Here is a 13,966-nt window from a genome sequence, read left to right on the forward strand (position 1 = left end):
AGGGGTGTGTATGTAGATGTATGTGTATATGGCAGGTATGTATACGCAGGGGTGTGTGTATATAGGCACTTGTACGGGTTGTGTGTGTGTACAGGAGTGTGGGTGTATCTATACATGGCAGGTGTGATGTGTAGGAGTGTGTGTATACAGGCATCTGAGTGTGTATACAGAGGTGTGTATGTAGCTGTGTGTATGTGTATAGGGCAGGTGTGTGTATGCATGAGGCGTATGTATCTAGGCATGTGTGTAGGAGTGTGTGTATACAGGCATCTGAGTGTGTATATAGAGGTGTGCATGTAGGTGTGTATGTGTATATGGCAGGTGTGTGTATGTATGAGGGTACTGTGTATCTAGGCATGTGCATAGGTGTGTGTATACAGGCATCTGAGTGTGTATATAGAGGTGTGTGTATGTGTATATGGCAGGTGTGTCTGAGGGGTATGTGTGTAAATATGCACATGTGCAGGGGTGTGTGTATAGGAGCCTGCGTGTATATATGGCAGGTGTGTGTATAGGCATATGTGAAGTAGTGTGTGTATATAGGCATGTGTGCAGGGTGTGTATGTGTATATGGCAGGAGTGTGTATATAGGGGTGTGTGTAGGGCTGGGTGTGTATACAGGCATGTGTATACGTATGAGGGTTGTGTGCAGGGGTTGTGTATATAGGAGTGTGTGTATATGTGTATGTGGCAGATCCGTGTATATAGGGGTGTGTGAGGGGTGTGTGTATATACGCATGTGTGTAGGTGTGTATGTATGAGGGTCGTGTGCAGGGGTGTGTGTGTATAGGAGTGTGTGTATATGGCAGATGCATGTATGCAGGGGTGTGTGTGAGGGGTGTGTGTATATAGGCATGTGTGTAGGTGTATATGTATGAGGGTTGTGTACAGGGGTGTGTGTCTATAGGAGTGTGTGTATATGTGTATATGGCAGATGCGTGTATATAGGGGTGTGTGTATGTATGAGGAGTATGTATATAGGCATGTGTGCAGGGGTGTGTGTGTAGGAGTGTGTATGTGTATATGGCAGATATGTGTATAGGCATCTGTGAAGGGGTGTGTGTGTATATGAGGGTGTGTGTGTATATGAGGGTGTGTGTATACAGGCGTGTGTGTAGGGTGTGTGTGTATACTTTAATTTCAAATGACACATTACATTTAAGGCCACATTCTTGTCATCTGTAACCTCGGGGAGCAAAGGGTAACCTAGAGCTCAAGCCTGGGTCTGAATTCCACTTCACCCCACTCAGAAATCACCCCTGGAGGATTACCAGATAAATACAGAAGAATCGGTGAACTCTGAATTTCAGTGTGTGCCAAACACTGCTCAGGGCATACTTATATTAAAAAACTGTTCACTGTTTATATGAAACTGAAGTTTAACTAGACGTTCTCTATTTTTCTTTGCTCAGTCTGGCGCCCCTAGCCCTTGGAGGTTCCATGGGGTTAGAAGGTAGAGAGATGCAGTTGTTCCCATTTTTTACTGAAGACAGGCGAAGGCACAGTTTGCAGGAGAAAACTCAGAAGGCACATGGCTGTGGTCCATCCTACACCCTCTAGGCGGCCCTGGCGACGGCTTCGATGCTGTTGCTGGGAAGGCCTCTGGACTGCTGCTCCTTGCAAGCTAAGTTCAGATCAGCTTAGCCACGATCAGGTTTTTCCAGCAGTTCCTCCTGACCCATGAGGGCCTCCCAGCCTTAAGTCCCCTGAGAACAAAGTGAGGGTGGAGCCCACCAGAACCGGGGCCCCAGGGAACAGCTCTGCCCACTCCCCTCATCCAACGGTGCCCTGGCACCATCACTGTAGCACCAGAAACAATCCATGATTAGTGCCAGTGTCACCCCCAATGGGACAATTCTCTGATCTGAAATGCAGTTGTTTATGATCTAATCTTAAATCTGAAAAAATCAAGAATGGACATAATCATAATCAAATGGACACATCTGCTGAGGTTTCAAATATTCTTTTTAAATACTGAAAAAAGTTCTCCACGGTTTTTTTTAATAAAAAAATGGAGCAAATATCTCATTTATACAGACATCATCTATGTCACAAAAGATGCATGACACTGAGTACCAGGTGGGGCTGGCCCCAGAATTCAGACAGAGGGGCTCTGACTCCAGCCTTTGGAAAGGCTAGGGCTGAAAGCCCACTCCTCTGGCCATTCTCTCTTGGGGGCAATCACGGATCATGTGATTTCAGAGGTTAACATCAGACATAACAGATGTGACAGCAAAATGTACAGGGGACATCATTAGGATGCACTGCAAAAATGTGGAATTTCAAGTATGTGTAAGCGTTCTCGATGTAATACAGAGTGGAAATCTCATCTTGTGCTTTATACGTTGAAATTCTATCAGTTGGAGAGTAAATGTAAATTTATTATTACAGCAGTAAATTACTAAATAATTGGCGCAAACTGTTGATTTTATATACTAAATCCTTTGCTAAGTAGGGAACAGATTGACAATTAATAGAAATATTGAGAGCACATTAGCTAGATAATTTTAGAATGAACAGCGTATCCTCTTTGAGCCTACAAATGCTTATTAAATTTTAAGCAACACAAGGCAGGATAATACAGATTAGGTGACATCCTAATTCTATTTTTTGTGGAGTTGCTGGACACATGCCCTATTCTAACATAAAACAAAATAAACTTTAAGACTTATATTTAATTTTTAGTTATTTAATTCCACTTAGCCATGAGCCTTGTTTCGAGAATTTTTCAGAAAAATTATTCTTCCTGAAGAAAAATGCCAAGCCCTTAAAATACTCCAAAAGATTATATAAAAGAATTAAATTTGGGGTAAAACTCCAGATTTATACTCTTATCTCTGAAGTCGTTTCTAGGCTTGTGCCTGTGGAGCTCGGCAGCACTAGCCACCAATTACTCACTTGGAATCATCCACAGGTTCTTGGAAGCTGTGACCTGAAGCAAAACGACATATAATGAAACCAATGTTACCATAGGCTGATTGATAGAAACAAGAGGTAAGTTTCAATGGCATATTTCTGTTCACAAAAACGTCACCCAACTTTTTTTTTTTTTTTTTTTTTTTTTGAGATAGAGTTTCACTCTTGTTGCCCGGGCGGGAGTGCAACAGCGCAATCTTGGCTCACTGCAACCTCTGCCTCCTGGGTTCATGTATGTGGGTCATTTTATTTGAAAAAGGTGTTTGGAGTTATTAAAAAGAAAAAAAATACAATTTCAGTTGTAACTTCCTCCAGACAAGATTTTGTTTTGCTCCTCACTAGCATTCTGGGGTACTCCAGTACAGAGTCATCATACCTGAGGTTCAAACAACCCTGATCCTCTCAGGTTGGAACCTAGATTTTATGAGGGTGTATCACTTCCACTTTGCCCTCACGTGTCACTATTCTGGGTCTCACAAACTATATGGGCATTTCTCAGATCCCTATCCTGACTAAACGGGTTGGACACAAGCACTACATGAGGCGCCCAAACCACAACTAGCTTTGGGATGATGTTTCTTCTGCATCAGGAAACACACACCCAGAACACCGGTGGCTTTAAAGCTGGGCATACCTAGCCAGGTCCTAGCTTCACTCTGGCGCAGAAGTCCTTATTTTGTAGATAGCAGTTCAATGCTTTTAAGACATTTATTTTTCTTTCCTTTTTTTTTTCTTTTTGCTTTGTTGGCTTAATTTAAAAAAACAAAAAAGTCTTATCCAATGGGAAATGTGGTTGAAATTATCTAGCCTGCCACGACTGAAAACGCACATTCCTCCTACTCTCACCTTTTTCTTTCACTCCAAATTCAGTGGCTCCAGTCACCCTCTCTGATTCTGTGGGAACTCACAGTGTCTGTCCCGAAGGATACAGGGGGTTCCCACGGAGTTCCCCATCCGCGGGCTTGCCTGGAGCTTTACTCCCCGCCCAGCACACACCCTCGAAGGCTGCCGCCCATCCTCCTCTCCACGCGGCTTCCATTACAGACACAGCCCTCTCTCTTCATTCTCAGCACCTTCGTGTCTCCGTGGCAGACTTTTACTAAAGGCTTAGGGATGACAGAAAAGGGTCACACTACTACTAAAGATAGAAGAAACTACTCAGAAGTGCTTTTGAGAGATACTTTCACAACTCCTTACCACAAGAAAACAAGAGTGATGCGACCCCTCTTCCGATCTACCCTCTCACCCCTCACCAGGCTCCCCTCCATCCCCAAGACCTCCCCCTCCTCCAGCTCTCTGCTCGCTCCTGATGAGCCCTTATCCTCGCGCCACCACTGCTGAAACTTCCGCTTGACTCTGCAGAGCAATTCAGCTCTGTTCTGAACTATTCCCGTCTGGGCAATGTCCTCAAAACCTCTCCATTCTTAATCAACGAGTCCATGAAGATGTTTTCCTTCACCGAATTATCAAAATTTTCTGAAATAAATGCTGTCCTTCTCCTAAAATGCAGAAAAGAGGGAGAGGCTTGGTTTTTAGTTTGTTTGTTTTTGAGACAGAGTCTCGCTCTGTCGCCCAGGCTGGAGTGCAGCGGCGCAATCTCGGCTCACCGCAAGCTCCGCCTCCCGGGTTCACGTCAGTCTCCTGACTCAGCCTCCCAAGTAGCTGGGACTCCAGGCGCCCGCCACCATGCCCGGCTAATTTTTTGTATTTTCAGTAGAGACGGGGTTTCACCATGTTAACCAGGATGGTCTCGATCTCCTGACCTCGAGATCTGCCCACCTCAGCCTCTCAAAGTCCTGGGATTACAGGTACAAGCCACATGCCCGGCCTGAGAAGCTTGTTTTTTTTTTAACCAATTTTTTTCTTCCTAGAATATCCTCTGCCCTTAATACAATCTTTACAATCCCTGCAAAAGTTCCAACCCACAAATCCTTTCTCTAGGAGGCAAGTGACGCAACAGGTGAGGGGAGCTTCACGAGGCCGAGGCCTGCAGATGCTTCTCCCAAGCTTGCTCAGGGATGATGGCTCCCACCGGTCCAAGAGCTCAAACGCCAGAAATTCTATTTACTGCTTTAGCAGCCTGGATGTTCTTATTTCGAGGCCATGATAGAAATTCCTTAAGGTTTCATTAGGAGAACAGGAACAAGTGAGACAGTTTAACCTCTTAACGGCAACACACATCTTTCTCTGTTTTGAAGCACTGATTCTTTAAACAAAGAACTGCCATATGAAAATGGCCTACTCAGAGGCTGCGCTGAAAATAAAAATATGATTTACTAAAAAGTACAGATTTCACTGGGGTTCCTTTGGTTATTGCTGCTGTTCTCTTAAACAATCATCCATCAAATCCGCAATGTGCTTCTTTCTAAACCACAGCACCAGAGAAAATCAATTCAAGTATTTCCCAAACTGCAGCACTGGAACAAACGAGCACTAACCACAACTTTCTAACCTCCACGAAAACATGAAATATGCCTTCCAAGGGACACAAGCGGAAAAGGAGGAACCTGCTCAGAACGTGTAATTCACATCTACTGCAAATCGTATTTCAAAGAACTCAATGAGGTTGGGGAATGCTTGTGAAAGTGCTGGCAGGGAAAAGAATCCAGCCGTACCCAAAGAAGACCTCATGGTGAAGCGTGCGATGAGCGCACATGAACGCACTGAGGGGGGCAAAAACAGTATTTTTAACAGATGATAAGTTGAAAAGCAGCTAAATGTAATACTGAAAGTATTATCAGAAGAACTGCAGACAACTTCATAATATGGAAATTAGGTAATAACCATTAGACACAGAATTAAAAATCAGATTCAATCAAGGAACAAAATGGAGTTTGTAATTTGTAGGAGTCCATTTTAGATCACTCAGCAGTTTCCCAAACCGAGCGCCTTTCCCGTGAAGACTGCTGTTATGGCCTTCCGTGCTAAAGGCGCAGTGGGGGGAAAGGCACTGTGACCTGCAACGCTCAGCGGGCAGGACCCTGCAAGGCACGTGGCCAGGGCTAAGTTCCCAACAAAGTGCAATTTCTCTCCACATTCTGTGAAGTAATTTGCCAAGCGCGCATGGGACTCTTTGTGAAAGAGCATGTCTCTTTTCCATACCTCATCACTGACCAGCTGGTATCACAAATACATGCCTAGTTCTGCTTGGCATCACTTGGTTAATGCTCTGTTCATTAATTTAACAAACTATCAGGCGAATATGCCTGGAACGGGCAAGCATTATCTCTCAACTTCCATTTAATTAAACTCTGCTATTGTAATATGACAGTCAGCACATCGCAGGGGGAATTATTTTAAAGATGAAGGCAAAAAGTATTTCAAAGCCCCCACTTAAACATGAAAGCATAATCTAAAATTGCCTGAGCACACACTATAATTTTTCTATAACATTAAAGATGTTATTTCCAGACTCAGTAATTAGTTAGATTCCATGGAGAAATTATTCTAGCATCCTTGACAGAAAAATGATGCACAGAGGCAGGGAACAGAGTACCGAAGGACCACCATAAACAACCATCCGTCACCTAGATTATGACAATCACCAGGCTTAATAAGGAGTGAGCGCTCCATGCTTCGGGTGCACACTCACTACTCTCCTGCAAAGTTAATGTACTGAATTCTGATGATACCACCTTAATAAGAAGAAATAAGAGCAGCTCACGCACCAGCAGCTGTCTCAGAAGGATGCCCACGAGGGGTCCTGAGCAGGCCAGGATGCTACCGGGGGCTGAGGGCGGCACCCTGTCCCACCGGGGGCTGAGGGCAGCACCCTGTCCCACCGGGGGCTGAGGGCCGCTTCCCCCCACCCACAGAGAGGGCTGCTCAGGAAGCCGGCTTACCATCAATCCGGCTCACGAGTTCTTCCAACATTTTCACTTTCATCTGAATCCCAGGTTGGGCAAAGGTGTAGTTGTCCTAAGGAAAAAACAATAATGGGAATCATATGCATATAAAATAAAACACACTTTCCAAAAGGGAAAAAGGCAGCTGGGATAAAGTGAACAGCTTTATAATAGGATGAATTCACAAACAGAGATTTTATCTTGAGAAACAAGTAAGTGGACGCACCCTGCACAGCGCAGCCCCTTTGCGGCACCGCTGAGTGCTATTCTGAGAGGGGAAAGGCCAGTATTTCCTGATGTCAGGTGATGAGCACGCGCATCTCAGGGAACATGGAATGGTACATTTCTATTTGTAAATGTAAGACACTTACATCTAAATTGAAAAACAGGCATCCACGTGCATAGCTCATTGACCAGAACCGTCTGCGGGAACTGACCACCTCGCTGGCCACCTGGACCCTGAGCACTCAGCCCTGCCAGGAGCCAATGGCAAAGGTGCCCGGTGCTGACAGCACCATCATCGTGGCCACAATCCAAATGCTAATGACACAGTCACTGCATGGGTGAAAACAGTGGACATGTGACTTTACTCTCAGAGCTATAGTTGGGTGAACTCAGGTGAAGTTCAGACACTAACATAGGAAGGTCTGCATAGCATCAAAGGGAAGGAGGCCTGGGCAGTTTCAAGTCAAACAGCCCAGGAATGGGGCCCCAGCTCTAGGACTCAGGAGCTGTGTGACCTTGGCAAGTAACATAACCTCTCTGGGCTTCCATTTCATTACCAATAACATGAGAGTAATAACACTGCTTTCTAGGACTGTCTGAGGTCTCAAGGAAACAAGCAAGTGGAATGTGGAAGAGATTTCAAGACACAACAGGTACCGGGGCAGTGACAGGTCTATTACTCCTGCTGTCACCACCTAGGAGAGCATACACGACACGGGGGGGCGCTGCCAGAGAAGACTGGTCACACTGCCTCATTCCACAGCAGGAACACGAAGAGGCAGCTCCCACCAACAAGAGAAGGGCATTCCCTATGGAGGCTGCCCTTTGGGCCTCAGCCGGTGCTTGGGGGCATTTTCAGAAGGAGGGTTTCAACCAGACTCATGGTTAACAGACTTAATCTGTACCCAACAGCAGTGAATGTGAAAGGCAGAATAATAACCAGCCCCAAAGACGCCCAGGTTCCAATCCCTGTAACCTGTGGATGTGTGGCCTTACGTGGCAAGGGGAACCAGGGTTGCAGGTGGAACTGAGGTTGCTAATCCATGAACCTGTGGAGAAAGAATCAGAAGGCAGCAAAACAACAGGTGCTGTGCCTGTGGCTCCTGTGGGTTCTGGCCTAGGCTTCGAACGCTTTAGTGAGCACACAGGGCCTCTGGCCCGGCCAGCACTGGGAGATGACTGCCTACGGCAGCTCTGCCCTCAGGGAGTGACACTGGGGATGGCCCCATGAGCCTCAGCTAGGGGAAGCCAGGCAGGCCACTAGCCTCAGTAAGGGCACAGGTAATGCAGTCTTGGTCCAAACAGGAGGTGTTGGGCACAGGCAACTGCAGCTCACCAGGCGGGCTCAGGCCACCAGGCAGGTGCTGGCTTGCAGCAGGCAGCGTCAGGGCAGCCTTTCCGACAGTGAGGGATGATCTGCTGCCAGTGGGCCGGAGGGGGCAGGGGTCTGCAGGCACCACTTGGCAGGAGGGAGGTGCTGGCTTTGCATGGCAGGAGGGAGGTGCTGGCTTTGCATGGCAGGGGGGCAGGTCTACATGGGCAGCTGCCCACGTGGCACCCGGCATTCAGGGCCCAGGAGGGAAGTCGAAAGACTGATCTGGACTTGATACTGATACTCCTTTTCCATAGGCTCAGGACTGGAAAACAGTTCGAGCACAGAATTAAGGGTGAGAAGTAAACCAGAGAGTGGTGTGGCAGCCTCCAATACGGAGAGGTTCCTGGAGGTGGTCAACCAGGCAGGCCTCCCTGTGCTGTGAGGGGACGCGGCCACAGAGTTCACAGAATCCGCAGGTGGAGGAAGGGTGACAGGGCACACAGCAAGGGTGTCAGCCCTCGGGAGGCCCCAGTGATGTGGAAACAGCACTCACAGAACCCCCAGCTCCACAACCCAGGAGGGGAACCCAGGTAAGACAAACGTGGAGCTGAGCGACTGCCTTCGGCCAGCAGCATTCCCAAGTCTGGAAAGTCAAATGTGAACACACGCAGCCAGCACTCTCTACATTTGTCTCTCTCACAGACACACACACACAAAGCGCGCACACACACGCAGAGCACACACGACATCTCCTAACAAGAGCGGGCACGGCAGCCGCTGTGGCACAGAACACAAAAAATGCCTACAAGGCACTGAGGATTTTTCTTTCCCTAGAAATGGAAAATGAGCCGAGTCAGACCTGCCGGCTTGCTGAGGGATTTCTCCCAGGTGGATTTCAAGTGACAGGCTCTGGATTCCAAACTGTCATATCTCTGAGGGCAGAACCGCAAAAACTCCGTTTGCCACCTTCACTTAGGATGACGCCAAGGCCCTCCGGTGACCTTGGGTAGCAGGAGGGATGGGCTCCGGGGAGAGGATCTCTGGAGTGACTGTTCCAGGGCCTGGGGATGATCTGTTTCCTAGACGCTGTGGGCCAATTCAGGGATAAGCCTGGAGGCCTCCTGAATTTGGCTGTCCAAAATACGGCGTTTAATGGGCAGGACTTTTAGGCCCCGAAGGAGCTGCGATGGTGTCAGAGAGACCCAGGCACCTGTCTGGCTGAGATGGAGCTGCAGCAACAGTTAAGGACAAATTGTGAGCTTTCATACATTTGAAATTTAACAGGAGTAAGAAATTTTGGCTCCAGACTTGAATTCCTTTGACTGTCATCATCTTTGGACCTGAACTTGCAATGGTTAGCCTTTAAGACTTAATTTCTCCCCAGAGATTGGATAACAGAAGCAGATTGATGTTAAAATTTAGGGCATACTGTGTGTTGCAAGTTTACGTCATGTCATTTAACCTCGTGGAAGAATTCTGATGAGCCCGGTTGAACAACACAGTTGCACAGAATTAAAGGTGAGAAGTAAACCAGAGAGTGGTGTGGCAGCCTCCAGTACACAGATGTCCTAAGATTATTTAATTAATGTCCTATTCAGACAAATTCCAGAGCCATGGGGAGCACATTCTAACCACCCCATTGGTCTGTCCTGAGGTCCCTGTGATCTCTTCCACTCCAAGAGAGGCCACGCCCCTGGCTGTCCAGGGCCCTGATGGTTATGTGAATAACAGACAGACCTGGAGCCAGCTTCCACGCGGAGGGAGCGCCGCCGCTGCCTCTCCTGGACTTGCTCTAGCCGCAGAAATGCTCATCCCATGGAGGCTAAAACAGGGAGAGGCGAAGGTGGGTTCAGCCCCTTGCACTTCTCAGAGGCTCCACAGCAGGTGGGCAGGGCCCGGCCTGCAACACTGGCTCTGATGGGGTGGGTGAGCCTGATGGGTCCTGGGATCAGTCAGCCATTCAGTGGCTCTCCCACTAAGACAGGATTTCAGGCTCTCATTTAGCAGAAATAAAAGTTATTCTTTGGCCTCCATCTGCCACAGTTTTATTTCTCAACTTGTTCAAAACCCAGGTAGGGAAAACGGGTTCTCAAAAATCCAAACAATTAAAAAAAAGGATGACACCTGAGAGCCAATAATGAAAAGGTCTGCATTTTGAAAGAGAAAATGTTTGCATTTTGAAAGACCTGCAAAGACTGACAGCTATGGCCTTGGCATTCTGGCTTCAGGCTAGGGGCGGAGAAGGCCAGCCTTCAGAAGGCTGTAGCAGGGACGCCTGGCCCCACCTCCGGAGGGCGAGGCGCCAAGGCTAAGGCACAGGGGGGTCGGTCTGGGCCCTCCTGGCTCAGGAGGTGAGCCCAGGCTGCAGAAGGCCCCGCTCTGGGACCAGGAAGCCTTCGAGGGCACTCTTAAGAAGGCAGACACCGTGGCCAAGGAATCCAGAGCCAGGCGGCTGAGGAAAGGAATGAGAAAAGAATGCCCCATGGCCCTCACAGCAGCCTGTCCCGGGGAGGCACTGACCGCCCAGGCCCTCCCAGCAGCCTGCTGCCCACAGGCTCCACCAAGGCCCCTGGGTAGATCACAGGCTCTGTCTGCTTAAGGCCCAGAAACCAGATTTGCCCTCGGGATACCCCAGCCCAGCGCCCCGCCCCCCACACCTGGCACCCGGATCACCTGTGCTGGTGAACATGCACCTGGGCGGCAAAACAGCAACTAAGCAAGAATACTCTACACTTACAAAAATGTCATTAGTAATAATATTAACATTATTCCCTTCATAAAAAGTAAATATGCATATCCTTTCCAATTGAGATCTGGTATCTTTTAAAAAGGACATAATTTACAAAACATATGCGTCAGAGGGAAGACAGGAAGGGCTGAAGACAATGACCTTTTGTGAAATGTTCCACAGAAGGTAAAGTCTGTGAATATAAATTTTTTAAAATACGCTCAGCTTGCCTTACACCTGCTGCCATTACAACATCACACTCCTCCCAATAACAAATAACACTTTCTGCACTTTTCGGAAGAACAGTAGAATAAAATTTTCTTAGGGAGCATTTTAGAGAAGAGTTGAAATATAAATTCCTATCAGCTCAGCTGGAGTACCCAGAGTCAAACCTGCCAGCTCACGGAGAAGTGAGGCTCCCTCCTGCCTCTCCGACAAAGCGCTCTTCCACCAGGACCAAGGATCCACCCTCCCCACAAAGTCCAGCCTCTTCTTTCCAGGCTAATTTCACTGTAATATAGTGTCTTCCCCACGCTGAAACCAAATGTGCCTTCCGCACCCAGGCCTTGACCTGCCTCTGAAACACCTCAGGAAGTCTTTTCTGCAAGCAATGGCCTGAGAGACTTCCATTTCCTTCAACTCTTAAAAGACTCCCTTCCACGTCCTCTCGGGGGGCCCCTGGCCACCAGCCCTGAACACAGAAGCTGGGCTCTGACCATGCAAGGACAGAGCTAGGAAGGCTCCTGTCACAGCTGTACTCCACTGTCAGCCATTAATACACTGAAGCCATTAATGCATCAGTCCAGCGGAAGGCAGAACCACATCAGATACTAGTTCTTTCATCTGTTCAACTCTGAAAGCCTCCTACGTGCCAGAAAATCAAGTCCTGAGTATCGATGTGCACGAAGGAGTCAGACATGCGGACCTGGGAATGCTATCCCCAGAGAGTCCTGCTTGCAAGGCCGGTCCCCGGCTGGTGCCTAGAATGTGGGTTTCGGGAGAGTTCCCGTGATTCCCTGACTGATCTGGATGACTCGGTGGGCCTACACTGTGCAGGGTGGTTCACCCTGGGCACCTGCTCTCCTCCTGGGAGGCTGCATTTGGGCACGTGCCAAGCACAGAGTGTCTGCATGCCCAGTCCCCAGTAACATTCTCGGTACTGAGTCTCTAATGTGCTTCCCCAGTAGGCAACGTTTCGGATGGGTCGTCCCAGCCCCGCACTGGAGGGATCCAGCGTGTCCTGTGTGACTCCGCCAGGAGGGGGCTTGGAAGCTCATACCGCTTCCTCTGGACTTTACCCCTTGATGGAGTCTCCTCTGCATCCCCGCACTGTGAGGAATCACAGCCACGAGTGTGGCTCTGTGGGGTGGTCTTGGGATCCCCTGACACAGACGGGGGGAAAGTGGACAGGCAGACAGGGCCCTTCTGTTCACAGGGATGACAGTCTGGCAGCTGAGCCAATGTTCACCACACGCCAGGCAAGTGCACATTTACTGCTAACGAGGACCTGGGTGGCCACACCATCATAGCACAGAAGCAGGGCTGGTCCCGGAAGACCACTTGAAGGGCGTGAGGTCTGAGCAGAGATGAGAGAGAGGGTTCAGGCACCAGGCAGCAGAGCCCCAGCGACCCGAGGGAGCATGTCACATCCCAGAAATGAAATGGAGGCCAGGGCAGCTGGAGGGCAGCGAGGAAGCTGCGGCTGAGGCAGGAGGAGACCGTTCCGAGGCAGGAAGGCCATGTCGGAGTCAGCGGTGAGACCCAGGCAATGCTCTCAAATACAGGTAATGAAATGCAAATGGAGGCCACTGCAGGTAAGAGATTTGCATCACGGAAAGATGATGTAGAAACAATGGAATGAGCCAAAAGAGGATGGAGGGGTATCATTCATGAGGCAACTGCCTTAATCCAGGCAAAGTGACCACATGCACTTCCCACGGAAGACCAAGTCAACCCCTAGCTGTCCACACTGCCTTCTGCTGAGCTGACTGGTCGGCTCATGAACCTGAACGTAGGACTTGCCATTTATTCCTATTAGCTCATTCATCTGATTGGTTCCTGGCTGGCATTGCAGGCAGCTGAACCCGTTCTGAATCTTGATTGTGCCATCTATCACATTCGCTGTCCCTCCCAGCTGAGAGGCACTGGTTAAACGGATCCCCTTGATGTCTTCACTACAGTCTCTGCCAAGAGGAGGGAAGGGCAGGGCCAAGGACTGGGATCTGCAGCCAGCACGCTCTCAGAAAGTGCCCTCAGGGCAGAAAGGTGTCAAATTCTATGCAGCCTTGTTTAACCAACCCCCTGCTTTCCCACCTGCCAGGTTCATTTCTCTGATCTTCTGTGTTCCCATCTGTGAAATGGAGAGAGGAAGGTCTCCATCACAAGGGCACAGAGGTTATTGAGTTACTGTGTCTAAAAGAACCTAAGACAACATCCATACAAAATGCAAACCCAACCTCCCCGCAATTCTGCGCCTTCCATGATGTGTCAGCCATCAAACAGTGGTTTAAGGCTGAAGGCTCCCAACCCAGCCAGGCCAGAGGAACCAGTGCCTCCGTAAACTGCTGGAAACGTGGCTGTCACTTGTCTTCAGACACGGGCCAACCAGCAGAGTAAAGCGGCACACCAGCAGGAGGAGGCCATCCACGGTCACTTCCAGATGCACACTGCGAGGGGCAGAGCCACCACAAACGCCGGCGCGGGAGGGAGACAGCCAGTAAGCCAACGGGAAGAGAAGCAACGGCAGCAGGTGCGGTGGGTTGAACAGGCTCCAACTGCAGGATTTCAACTAAGTCACATTCTGGCAAAGGTGGAACTATGGAGACAGTAAAAAGCCCAGGGGTTGGGAGGAAGAGGATGAACAGGCGGGGCACGAGGGTGTTCAAGGCAGGGTACGACACTGTGCGACACTTTCTTGGTGGACTCATGTCACTGCAC

At 49.0% G+C, this 13,966-nt stretch overlaps 1 protein-coding gene across 3 annotated transcripts in view; it reads right to left on the reverse strand.

Moving 5' to 3' along the window:
* TBC1D22A (TBC1 domain family member 22A) overlaps nt 1-13,966 on the reverse strand; it is a 400,970-nt gene that overhangs the window by 164,244 nt on the left and 222,760 nt on the right. For all 3 annotated transcript variants that reach the window (XM_030815341.1, XM_030815343.1, XM_030815342.1), the window contains one exon: nt 6,759-6,834. In XM_030815341.1, coding sequence (XP_030671201.1) covers nt 6,759-6,834 — 76 coding nt within the window. The remainder of the gene's footprint in view (nt 1-6,758; nt 6,835-13,966) is intronic.

This window comes from Nomascus leucogenys, chromosome 7b (assembly GCF_006542625.1).
Source record: "Nomascus leucogenys isolate Asia chromosome 7b, Asia_NLE_v1, whole genome shotgun sequence".
Lineage (NCBI taxonomy): Eukaryota > Metazoa > Chordata > Mammalia > Primates > Hylobatidae > Nomascus > Nomascus leucogenys.